This window comes from Synchiropus splendidus, chromosome 4 (genome assembly GCF_027744825.2).
Source record: "Synchiropus splendidus isolate RoL2022-P1 chromosome 4, RoL_Sspl_1.0, whole genome shotgun sequence".
NCBI classification, from domain to species: domain Eukaryota; kingdom Metazoa; phylum Chordata; class Actinopteri; order Syngnathiformes; family Callionymidae; genus Synchiropus; species Synchiropus splendidus.
Window position 1 is genome coordinate 11,308,380 of NC_071337.1, and position 13,897 is coordinate 11,322,276.

The following is a 13,897-nucleotide window of genomic DNA, read 5'->3' on the forward strand; positions in this document are numbered from 1 at the left end:
GCAATGTTTTATAAAAGTGCTTTAGCACAACTCTGATTTTTTTTTATCTTTAATTTCTGAGTTAAGGGGTATTTGTCTTCCTGAAGTAGTTTCAGGGTTACACATCTACTTTAGATTTAGGATTTCTATTTTTTTTTTTGCCACAGTTTAGGGAGTTCAGTTGACAAATCACAAGTATAGCCACAGAAACAAATGTATTTATTCAAACTGAGATGCTTTCAGTGGAAATGAGTGAGAAAAAGAAAATGATGAGGCTTCTATAAGGAAATTTAAAATGGAGAAAAACAAACCATCATCCAGGATCATTAAAGTCGGCTAGGAGAAATGCTCTCTGAACAAGTCTGTCTACTCAGAAAACACCACTTCTGGTTAATAATAGATTAACTGATATTTGGCAATCACACCCACCGTTGAAACCCATTTTAGGCTAATTGGATGTTGCCATTATACTGAACCACCTTCCTGACATCAAGTGCCGAACCATCACCATGTTTAAATGCCTTATTCCCTCAAGTGATCTGTAACTTTTATAATTATATTCCAACCTATTCAGCGCAGCTCTTCTTTCAATCCAGTCATTTACAAATTGGCCTCTCAAGGTTTCTGCCTAGAAGAGGATTTGGCTGCAGTTGACACAGCACTCGCTCTCAGTGAGAAACATGGAGAGCATTTTCATCTATAGAAGCTATGACTAAGCACTATTGCTTCCCAACGTCTTGTTCCATACATTCATCATCCAGAGAATGACACTGTTGTAGTTTGTTTTCTCCCCTTCTGTGCACTGTCTCCTCCAGGGAAGAGCACCTGACATGACAGCACATCATCCAGAACAGGACGGAACATGGTTCTAAATTCAGCACAGAGGTACGACAACCATGCCAGCTGGGAACAAACACAAAATGTCACGCTTTCCGGTGATGTCAGACAGTTTGGGGGTAAAAATCTTAGGCCTGAAGACAACTGCTGGAGAAGCAATTCATGTCGACAATAAACAAAGATCTGCACCATCCAAAGAAAAGCTGGTAAGACGGAAGAATAGGAGGGGAGCGGGTCTGTATGAGGTCACCATTCTGTCTTTTTTCGGCTGGTCCTATAAAAGAAGTGGCAGTAACACAATGATTGCACCCGACAGGCAACACTTTAGTTCCAGCTTCCGTTGCCGCTTTTACCACCGCGCTGTGACTCACAAAGAATTGCTCGAGCAGCGTGACAGTAGCAGGCCGGAGAGCCGGCGTTGGAGCCAACAACTTTCTCACCAATTCATGCGGACCAGGATTATAAATTAAAATAACAACAACAAATTAAGGCCAAAACACAACATATTTGGCACCTTTCACTATTAAAGTTGTCCAAATAAAGATGACGATGGCCAGACTCTGATTTCAGTACAGTTGTTTCATCTGGCTCACCATTAACTAGCATGGCTGCCTTGCTGGACAAGCTGAAAAAAACTCTTAGTTCCTGCAATGTGCAATTGTAGGAGTGCTGTTACACTACTGCCACCTATCTGATTGTGATAATTGTGATCAATTTCAAATGCTTAAAAAATGTATCGACTTATGTAGATATAATATATGTAGGACAATAACACTAGGTTGAAAAACACAATGTCAAATAGTAATATGTTATATGTTATGTATTGATATAGCCTTTATACTGTGGTATAATTCATTTCAAATTCAATTCACAGTCATTTCTTTTTTATTAATATGGCACATTTTTGATCGCCATAATCACACGACAGACCGCATGTGGCCCACATGTATAACAGTGTCATTGCCCGAGGGAACAAAATATTTTTAATACAAAATCACCGCGTCCCAAAATACTTGTGACAGAGAGGAGATCTGCATTTTCTACTTGGTAGTTCACTGTTCCTCCCCAAGTAAAGCAAAAGGGACGACATTTTCCAAAGGTTTCACCGACAATTATTTTGATAGTCGACGAGTCACTTTAATGATGAGTGAACTTCAGTCATCAGTCACGCCGAAGTCAAGATGCCATCAACACATTCTAACCAGTATAGATTATATTCATTCTTAAAATTGAAAGCTCAGTGTAGCGATTTCAGAATTTTAAATTTAAAATCTACTCATAAACATATGTACTTCTACCCAAGAATAATGCTTTCATTGTAATTCAGTGGGGTTTCTCAAGGAACTCTGGTTTCCTCTCAGATTACCGGCCATGCTGGTCTGTAGGTTGCTCTTTGTTAACAGTTGTATCATCTGTGTAAGTGGTTCCCTGCCTCTGTGTTGCCACTATAGTAAAGGGGCCAGAAAAAAGGCTTAAGGCACAAGAAAAGGGGTGGGAGGAAGCTGCAGAGGATACAGGATCTAAAAGCCACTTTCAGTTGAATACCACTGCAACATTGAGAGCTACATTTTTATTCTTGTATACTCGTGATTTGGATCAAAACGTTTCATTCACCAGAAAAGCAGCTAGAGCGCCCACCTCTGCACTGCTCTTCACTTGTGTTTTTGACCCAGAGTTCACCCCTGGACTACTTAATTGCTTATTGGTCCCAATCATTTGGAACACCGTTGATAACAATGAACTCATGAAGACAGCAGGTGGCAGTAGCATTCTGAAACTCACTTGTCCAACACACAGTCAAAGCTCATGCTCCAAATTATTTAAGATCCAGATGGTAATTGAGATCGCCACCAAAATGTTATCACCTGTTCCTTGTCCCACCATCTTCTCGAAACTTCAAGGATAGTTGTTCATTTGTTCTTCAGTGACTGTGCTAACTGGACAATGTTCAACATTTGGTTTCAAAACACATTTATAAAAGCCACTTTTTCGTTTGTCCCTCAGAAATCATGTCTTTACTTAAGTCTTTCAAAATAACTGGCATTTTTCTTTCCCAAAAATGACAGTTAAACTTCACAAAGTCTTGTCGGGATTCACCAGAGTTCCAAAGTGCTGCGAAAGCATTTACATAAATGCCACCTCGGAAAGTGGCTTGTAACATTGCTATTTGAATATCATTTTGCACACATTTGGCAACCTCTGAGTGGTAATATATAGAAATGTTAAGTTTCAGGACACACTTGCTCCCAAAGTTTTCTCTGGAAGCCGTCTATCATCTAAAGCATTCTTAATCTTCGGTACAGGAGGTAGAAAAGGGGGCAGGAAAGCCATAAATGATGTGAATGACACAGAGTGAGAGAGACAGAGATCTAAGACAGATTGCATTCTCTGACCTGTCTCGTTGGATCTCTTAGCAGCTTTGATGATGGGTAGCATCTAATTAAACCAGTGCTTTCAGTCAGCCTTTATTTCGTTTATTCTGGCACACAAGGCTGAAGCCTGCCTGATTAGACTCTCCCTGCAGCTAGGTATTAGAGAAATGTCAAAGCTTCTCTAACTAGCTCTTCTCTCTCCTGCAGAATATACGTTTTGTGTTGTCTGTCCCTCAAAACATCTTCTTCAGTTTCACCATGAACTGCTAACAAAAGCTCTGTGGGCCTCCAGCAGCTCTGCCTTATCTGTTGGGAGAAGTTGAAGGCTTTTAAACACTTTCCCTGTGAAAAGCGGTCTAAATTAGTCAAAAGCTGGCATCCCAAATTCAGACATTTTCACATTTAGACTTGATTTGGCCCCTTCACTCACACACACACTTACACTGTCTCTCTCGCATACACAATTAGTCATCATTCTTCTCTCGGCTCTGCTTCCGTTGGCTGATCTGGAGCCATCTTTGCAAATCAACGCTGTGTAAGGATTAAACGCCTTGCTGCACAAGCTGGTTTCCCAAAAATAAACCCATTATCACCATGTCGTGTCTAAAATTCTAAGCCAGGATGTTACTGTTTTCAGAGTGCTCTTGTTAAAAACATTAAGCCTCTTCCTTGCCCAGAGAAGCGCGTGTACTGTGGGAATATTGGCTGGAACAATGGGATGATGAACAGACTCATATAGTGGTGTTGTTCATCCAGAGTGTTTCGTAACAGCCTGCTTCAATGTTCCACAGAACAGTTTGCCAAAAAATGAAGTGAAATGTGTCTCTACCCAAAACCATAGTAAAAGTGGTGATACTCTAGTCTCCATTTTCCAGCAGCCACACATCATCATGACTACTGAAACAAAACAATGGATGTTTCAAAGGTGACTGGCTCCTACAACAATAAACTTGCAAGTAAAATGCATATGAGAATGTGCATATCAATTTGCAAGTGTGTTAAAATATTCAGCAGCGGACCGTAGAAATGATCTTGAAAAGAGAGCAGTGACAAGATCCCTTAAGGACACAGAATAGTCCCATTTAACTTAATGAAAATGTGCCGTAGATAACTCTTTGCCCGTGAAACCCTCTAATAAAACCAGTCGTCATGAATTTACTTTTCTTCTTTTCTTCTCTGCCAGATCACAGCAATCAAGGTTTGCTGTAGATGATGGAGTGCAACACCATAGATGGTTGACTAACAGATGTTTCACATCAAACCTTTATTTACGCTCGTATGGCATCATGGTTAACCTTGTTGTTTAATAGTTGCTGTGAATGCAAAAAGAGTACAGAATAAATGTGCTCCAAATGCAAACACGCAAGGATAACGTCACTGAGCGTTCGCAAGACCAGAGGCAGGGAAGAAATGATTTGGTTGTACTGACCAGAAATTTGCATATTTGTTTCAAAAATACACGCAAGATGCAAGAGAAACTTCATAATTAAAGAAAAGCCACCCATAAATTGTAGCAAACTACCTTTATATTTAGGTTTCAGCCGCATATTTATCAAGCATTTTGCTTCAAAATCAAACCGTGTTCTTAAACCAGTGCAGCGACTTGACTGTTAAACAGAGGGTAGAAACACCTACATTAGAAGCAGAAAGATTCCTCACATAAAATGGCCTTATAATTCAAAAGGCTGCATGCTTTAGTACTGCGAGTGTTCCTCAAATCTGTCTGCTGATGTGTTAAACTTGAAATCTATTAAACATTCAGGAAAGGACCATTCATTTCTCGCTGCCTTCCATGAAGTGGCACATTATTCTGCCTGCCTCATCTCAGATAAATAACAATTACATCTTGTAGTCACTTCAAAGGGTCAACCGGTGTAACACAGCGTGAAATCAACCCATTAGAATTACTGAATTAAGCCTAATGAAGCTGAAATGGCATGATTTTCATGAGGTGAATTTCATTCCCAATGTGGCAAAAAGAGAGCAGAGCCTGTGATAATATGATCTCACCTGCCCTGCGTGCCTCGAAGCAAGCATGACCCATTTCATCCTTCAGCTCCTGATTCTCGGTGGCGATGGCCTCCCCCACAGCAACAAACCGTCCCACGGCCACGCTGACAGCCTGACCCACTCGATGAATGGCAGCCAGGGTCCGCTCAGACTTCTTGGGCTTGTCTTTGTGGTTGATGAGTGTTGTGATCTTCAGGAACAAACAGAAAAGGTTAAATAACTTCATGTGTATAATCTTCACTGACTGGTGCTCTCATTAATCCCTTAGCTATATATATATATATATATATATATATATATATATATATATATATAGGTGCTACTTCAATCCACACAAAAAACTGAGAAGCATTCGCCAACTTTCCAGGGTGAATGCTGGAGAAGTTGCACTAGTAAATCAAACCGAACATACGATGCAAGAACGTCCTGCACACAGCTGATACACTAAGTTTTTGTTTGCAAGTTGAACTTTGAATGATGTATGACTGGTATTTCAAGCTGTTCTCAGACTTCCAAGGCCAAAAGAGACAAATGAAGGCCCCCCTTGAGTTCTGAGTGAAAATAAAATGAAAATGGATCACAAAATAACACACTAGGTTTCAAATCACAAGCTGCACTCAGGAGGCAGCAGAATTGGAAAGCTTGACAGAAATAAAGTTGATTATTTATCCAGCAAAATAAGTCACATTTCTTGTTATGAAAAATCATTAGAATATGTTCCACAAGATTTAGCTCGTATAGCTTGCCATAGACGATTTATTATTTATTTTTTTTTAATAAAACATTTCACTGAACAATCAAAGCCATATACATTGTGACAGACAGCAAAAAAGACAAATGATGACAGTCTTCTCAGGATATAATTCAGCAGGTAAACATGGCTCTGAAAGATTGATTTTTTTTCTTCATGGAAAAAAAATAATACAAACACAACGTTGCATTGAAATTACAAATCCACTCCAACTGAATCTACAAGGCTGCTGAGCCTGACGTGTTTCAGCGGGGCTTAGTGGGTCTTGCTGAGTGGATGCATTATAAATGAATGGTGAAAATCATCAGTTATTTATTGATCGCTTCCTCATCAGCTGTTCAACGTGTTCGAGGGAGTGTTGAAAGGCATTCAGAGGAGGAAGTAGCGAGTGGTGATTTTAATTGGTCCACAGCTCCGGGTGGTCTTAGCAGGGACTCATGACAGTCATTGTGGGATCAGATAGATGTTTGATAGAAAGTGGAACACAGCATAGTGATGCAGTATAACCACAACCAGCACGTTTCGATCAAAGAAGTACGTTTAAGAGGCAGCATAAGAGAATCTTCCAAAGTCTTGCCTGTTAGCAACGAATTCACCAGGAGAACACTTGAGTCATCTGCCACTCACAGCAAAGTTCTTTCCATCAACGTTATGTGTACAACCAAAGTCAATGTTCTGCAACAACACACCGCTATATAATGCTTATAATCATAGGTTTTATCCTCTTGAAAGTTTGTGTTTAAATGGCAAGAGGAACAAGAGTCAGACTTGAGTCAGTCTTGTAAAATAGGAATGTCACCTACGGTTTAAATGGTTGTGTGTCAAGTGTTCTGTAGGCTAACATCTTTTCAATCTGCACCATTTTACACCACTTTTTGTTGTTTTAAATAACCTGCACAATCATGTGACAAACAAAAATCTTTTTAAATTCAAGCATTCATTTACTAACATTCAAAATAAAGCACTCTGGGCTGATCACATCATCATGTTCATCATGTTTAGACTAGCATCAGCTTCAAATATTTGTCCTATTTGGGAATGGCTTTTGGTTTTTACAACGACATAAGGGCATTGATTGATGGCAGCTTACATAATTCTGGCAGGTCTTTCTAAAGAAAACAGAGATTCATGCTCACTATGAGGCAATAACACTTCTGTACTGTTGCTGTTGGCTAGCAATGGTACATGTTGCTGAAATACACTGAAAAACAAGTCTTAATGACAATGTCAAAACTTGTTTGCATAATATCTGACACGGCTGTTTATGGCAAATGTCTCTTCTTTGTATATCAGAGTTCAGTCCAACCACTATGAATATCATGTTGACATCGTGTCTCTGTCCAGTGGCTGTGGTTAACAAATCCTTTTTGCCCCACAGGACAAAAATATTGTAATTGTATTTGAATTGTTGCTTAAACTGCGTTGCATTCTTTTTAATACCTTTTAAGATTAATTCTTCAAATGATCTTGCATGTGCTGATTCATGGTTCAATAGGTCAAAAACACAAATTGAGTCAATTCAGGGAAGTCACAAATAAGAACAGAACAGCAGAACTCAAAGGTCCAAACTTTTGTCAGGGGTTTCCTGGGTTCCCTCTATCACTTGTGGAGGTGTTTCTGTGCCACAGAGGATATTTTTCATCTTCAACTCAATCTTCCACTCTGAACTCACAACACTCTTTCAGGCGAATCCCTTATTAAACCCCATGTAGAGTTTGCCACAAAAGAGACATAGGCGGACACGCCGAGTGTCCAGAATCTCCAAACACCAACAACCCATTAACATCATATTTCATGACTTGAGGCGAAGATTTGTGTCCCACTTGGAACTGTTTCGTATTTGGCGATCATTAAAATTAAATAGCAGTCGATAGGATCGAGCAATTAAGATCTTAACAGCTAGATCTTTATCGCAACCATCCAAACTAAAGTCACGCCGTCGACATGAAAGGGAAGAATTTTGATGTCCTCATAAAAGGTCTTGCAAAAGTTCTGCTGACTTGAAAAATGAAGTTGGGCCTTAATCTTCCAGTTTCCTTTTTGTTTCAGTGGCTTCAGTAGTTTTGCTTTTCATTTGGATTCAATTCAAATGCATCAAGACCATTTGTACATTGGGAGGAAAGCAAGAGGATGACTTCATTGATACATCTTTTACAACTCTAGATTATACTACAAGCAGATGCAGTCGCCTGAGGTTTCTTTACAGGCGCTATGAAAGACTATACTGCGTGTTAATGTGCTGGTATATGCAGCAAATTGCAGAGTGCTCGACAGATATATAGTCACTTAAACAACATGATTACAGTGGCCACGGCGCCACTCTTCTGTTTTATCTTCCCACTACAGTGGCTTAAACTCAGTTGCCAGTGTTTTTGCACACAATACAAAGAAACGTGAAAATAATTATATTTCTCTTGAAGTAACCAGTGAGAAGCCGAAGTAAAGGTGAAGCTTTGTTATGGTAGATTTAGAATAAGCCGTTTTATCTTTAAGGTGTAATTACGGTTATTATTACTGCACTGGTGGTTATGGTTACATGAGTGCTTTATTTTAGTATGAATAGGACATAAAATATCAAAAGCTGTATTTATTTAGTCTAAAAAAACACATGCATTTGGAATATCATATATAGAGACCTTTGTTTTAGAAAGTAACAATCCATTTTCTAATGCTCATCCAAGGACAGGTTCGGAGCAACAGTTCTCCAAAAACCTGTGCCCACCAGACAACGGAGAAATGAGTCCCGGGTCAAACCCAGTGCCTCCTCCTACATGGACATGCTAGACAACATAGGTAGTGCTGACAAGATACACTGAATTAAACACCATGATGCAACCACAGCTATAGATAGGAAGTTAAACAGCCTTTTGTTTCTACACTATCTGTGTTATACTCTGTGATTATCCCCAACCTACCATTCATTTTCATTCTTCAGGGCGCCTCTCTTTGTTTACTACTCAAAGTAAATATGTAATTACAGCAGTCATTACCCACAACATGGAGCTTAAAAACATTTTATGGACTATATAACACACATTTCGTCGATCATACTTTTCAGCTAAGCACCACTTGAATCACAAATAAAGTACAATAAAAGCATTGTGATACGATTTTTTTATATCATCTACTTGAGCTCCACAGCATCGCCGTCCTCAGTCACTCGTGTCAGTCTCAAGCGCATACACACACACCTAGTAATATACATCAGGAACTCATGATTGACCACCTAGGGTCTTGTTTTTCTCTCCCTTTGTAAACAACTAATCAGTCTGTGTTATGAGGAAATTAGGATTTCAATTACACAACAATAAACCAACTGTGTGCTCTGAGCAACGACAATCCAGAGCCCACACATTAAGTAGCAGGAAATCTAGATGAACGACTCGAGGACAGAGTGCTGACTATAAATCAGACAATAACAAAAGCTGGAAACACTTGTGACGGCCTCCCATAGCTACCGGCCTCTGCTCTCTGTTGTGGTTGCTCAATTGCATAATTGTGCATTTGTGTTGTGGTTGAAGTCTCAACAGTTTTACTTGAGGCAAGTCTCGGTCATCATTTCAATACAATGCCTCGGAAAACAAATTCTAAAGGGATAAATGAGCCGCTTCTTCCATATGTGCGCAGTGCATTCACTCCTCGATGTAATGGTGTTGTTTTGTATTCAATACCAAGCTTTATTTAAGTTGACCTTTACTTCTCAGATAGTTCTGTATCCACACAGCTTTGTTTATGTCTGAATGTGCGTGGTTGATAAATAATTGGACACCATATGCGAGAAGCGAAGAGAAGAAACATCCCAAGTGGAACATCAGATTTGTTTCCTCTCTAATGGGACAACACTGCCTTACTTTAAAGTTCTTCTCTCGTAATGGTCTGAACACTTTTAACAACTTTGAAAACATTGAAGAGAACACTATCTTGTGATCAAAACGCAGCTTTCACGTTTAATGCTGAATCTCAAATGCTCTATAGAAACACAACTGTAACATCGACAGCAGTGTTGCAGTGCCAAGTTTTTGGATTTGATCTGTCGAGCAAACAGATTCCCAGACTCGATTCAAGTGTTGTGATGCCACCTCCCAAAATCTATCAATAGCATTAAGCTTTTGCTTTTCAAGTTCTTAAATTGGATGATGTGCTCACATTGCAATAGTTTACGACAGAATAAGTTGAAGTCTCGGGCTGGTTTCAAATTCATTGGCTGAATGATACATACTTTAAGCTAAGCTAAGGCATAATTACATTTTGTCCTACTCTTGCCTAGTTTTATATTTTTGGCAAGACATATTGAATAATTTGTATAATATCTATTAAAATGTGATATTATATTATACTTCTATATTTTAATATCAATATAATGAAAATATTATAGACCACTGTTTCAAAAAACTTATAAATGAATAATTTTCTAAATTTTGCACGTTACACAAAGTGATTCCTAATAATGATAAAAAGCAATAAAAATGTTGCATATAGAAAATTGTAATATGAAACCAACAACACACATTAATATGGAAGTGTGAACTAGGGAACTGTTGACCCTTGGGCCACTATGCTGCACGCTAAGGAGTATGCTTCTAAACCGTCTGGAAATAAGTCACTTAAAATAACATAAGTCAAGCTCTCCAGTTTCTGATACTCACTCACTCCCTTCATCGCCTAGGGCAGTTAAACTCTCTGTATTTATTGAAAGCACAAGATACATGGTTCCCTTCAGGGCTGGTGTTTTCCTTGCCTTATTTCTGTTAAGTAATATAAAACAAAAACCTTCCATTTTATAAGATCACTACTTCAAATCACTAAGCCTTCCTGGCCACTGTGCCATTGACAACTGGGCAATTCTTATGATCTTACCGTCTATTTTACAATCAAAAAGGATGAGAATTTGAGCGGTGACAGATTCTTAACCGCAAGCTAAATGGAGATCAGAGTGGCGCTGGGCGACAGCCAGACTGGAAAGGTGATATAAGGAAATGAAAAGACAGAGGACACGTTGACAGAGGGAGACAGGTGTCGGAGGAAGTCAAATAAAGGGAGCATGTCTCGCATCTTTGTTTCCTGCGCGCTTCCTCTCCTGTTTTAAAATCTCCTGGTGAATTCAACAGCACCTTGAATCTCCAGACACCTTTTGCCAGTGTACAATGATGATAGAAGCTGTCCCAAGAGCCGGCCAGCAGCAAGAAACTACTCAGGAAGAAATCCAGTGCAGCCTGAGAAGTTTAAACTGCTTCCTGTGGGGTTTGCTTCAGAACGTGAACAGAAGTTAAATCACTAGAAAGCTGTCGAACAAAAAAACATACTGAAGGATTCATGCCTCCTCTCCTCCTGATTACATTCATTCACACAGAAATTCAATTTTAATTAGGCACATTATTGTCAGCTTGAGCAGCACTATCTGCATGAATAGGCTACTTAAAATTCATATCACTGTTTGGATGTTTGATAAACGTAAAAAACTAAATGTCTTTGGAAATGAAGTTCCATCATTTGAAGTATCAGTTGGTGTAAAGACTTTAATATATGAGGTGACACAATGTGTGAGTACTGTTTTATGTATCTTAGTTAGTTTATTAGTATAAAAATGAATGCATGACATGCTGATATGGTTATAGATGCCTCCCCTTTATGTTGGAGGCGCTGCTCATCGGTGTCATCTAGATTTCTTTTCACATATCTACTAAAAGTTTTGTTTATGAGACCACATACCGGCATGGTAACTACACACCTAATGTCTGTTTTTTCTGCTCTACATCTTCATCTCAAGAGAAAATATGGCGCTACAACGGATACCAGTGTTGCACGCCAGAAATGCTGCTGCCGCAGGTGCAAAACGTGTCCAGGCTGCCGCCTGCTGATAGTATCATGCCATGCAGTTTTGGTAGGATTTTTCTTTCCATCATCAAACAGGAATCACCTATTGTGAGAGTGTTTAAAGGAAAACTAGTTCAGAAAGAGTTCTTTATGCAAATAATGACTGAGGCGTCAGGTAAAAAAAAAGTCACATGCTTACTCATGAGCTCTATTATAATTAGTTAGCCAGGGGAAAAAAACATAATAGAGCTCTCCAGCAGCAAATTTACTGACATCTCCTTCAGACAAGTAAGCAAAATCTGCACACATTCAGCTGTGTATGGTACATCCCGTGCATAATCAGCAAGGGCGAGCAGGTTTTCTCAAGTTTACTCCCGCTGCAAAAGAACTACAGGGCGGAACTTCAATTTAGCATAAAAGCTGAGCTGAACCACCTCCATACATAGTCCTGACTAGTCATGCATTCTTCAGGAATTACACAGACTGCCAAGCCAATTTTTCACACAGTCCAAGCCTCACATACGCATTTAGACACACTGATACCAAAGAGTCGTAGAGGCTGGGAGCCATTCTTGGGAGCACAGCAAATGAAAAATGATAACAAAGACTCACAAAAATATATTAAGCAGTCAACAATGATTTTCAATGAAGAGAAAGTGTCACTAACAAACAGCGGCTAGATCAATGAGCAGACTGCATTAAGTAACTTTTCCATAACATTTTCCAAACTTGGAACATATAATTGTTGTTTTAATATTTATACTACATCAAAATTAACAGTATTTTCAAGTAGTGGCTATGCTCATCATTTTACAGTTTGTATTTGGTTTCATTTTAATGCAGAAGAACAGGAGTATCAGCTATTTTCATAAAATATACAGCACATATTTGACTTCAAATTTCAACATTTTAATAGTATTCTTCACTGCAATAATTGTTTACTTACTAATTGTAAACATAGTACAACAACTCCCCCATAGTTTAAGGGATTGAAAAGGAGCACAGAGAAGAAAAAGGAAAATTGAAAGCAATGGCCAATTTAAGCCCAATATTACATTTTGGCTATGCAAAGGGATGGAGCCTTCTCTCAGTGCTTTGCGTTCATTTCGTGCATATTTTTTGGAGCATTTTCACAAAGTACAAAGCTAGCATTATCAACGGAAACCATGAGGATGGTGTTGCTTAGACTACCCAATACGTAGCGCTAATGAGTCACAAAGAAGACGTAACAATGGTGGAAATTCTCCGTCCTCCGATTGTGAAATATTTAATGGCCTCACCTACCACTGCTACCTACAACACTGCCCCCTTTATCCACTTTTGTCATAGAGGTGCATTATCAATAATAAAGGGGTGGAGAGTGTCCATCTTTTTTTCATGAGTCATACAGCCAATGCGTCAACATGTAATATTGAAGGCTGCCTTTTTCGTCAGTATGGGACACAAAAGGCAACTTTCCCAACGTCAATATAAGACACCATGGGAGTGTCCCTGGACAGCAATACCAGCGCAAAGAATGCATGGAAGTATGTTTTCAGTGATGGTAACAATGTTTGAAATTAAATTCATACATAACAGAAGCATCAATAGGCCATTAAATCGTGAAAGTGCAGCCAAAATATTTAGATGGGCTGAAGGAAAACATCCACCACGGGTGTCTGCCTCCCCCCAGCATTGGCGTTTAAGCTGTTAATCAAACAGTTTTCACCTTCTCTTACACTATCCCTGCTGAATAAATCAAAATCAAGAAAATGCAGGATATAGACGCTCTTCTCACATTCTGCCACACAACTGAAACCTCATTTCCCTCATTTTCCCAGGATGAAGACACAGTGACAGAAAGAAAAGGCCATTTATGATGATTGAGCACAGATGGTTTCACACCATATGCGTGCAGCCACTTATGTTTCGGCATCAAATCACAAGATCATTGGGAGAATAGCTTCTAATAAAGGGGCACAGAAGGATTTTCTAGGAGGTGGGGATATTTATCAACACACTGGGGGCCTTCAGTTAAGTGGATATGGCACAGACGAAGCCTTCCTGCCTCTTTGATATTAAAGATGAACATCATGTCAGTGTTGCTTTTTGTCGCTAAAGCCAGATAGATGGTAGGTTATCCTGTAATATACGA

At 39.2% G+C, this 13,897-nt stretch overlaps 1 protein-coding gene across 1 annotated transcript in view; it reads right to left on the reverse strand.

The window, feature by feature from the left end:
- The window catches only part of ctnnal1 (catenin (cadherin-associated protein), alpha-like 1), a 55,947-nt gene that overhangs the window by 17,879 nt on the left and 24,171 nt on the right, over nt 1-13,897 (reverse strand). Inside the window, exon 2 of the mRNA XM_053863897.1 lies at nt 5,199-5,388. Within this exon, the coding sequence (XP_053719872.1) occupies nt 5,199-5,388 (190 nt within the window). The remainder of the gene's footprint in view (nt 1-5,198; nt 5,389-13,897) is intronic.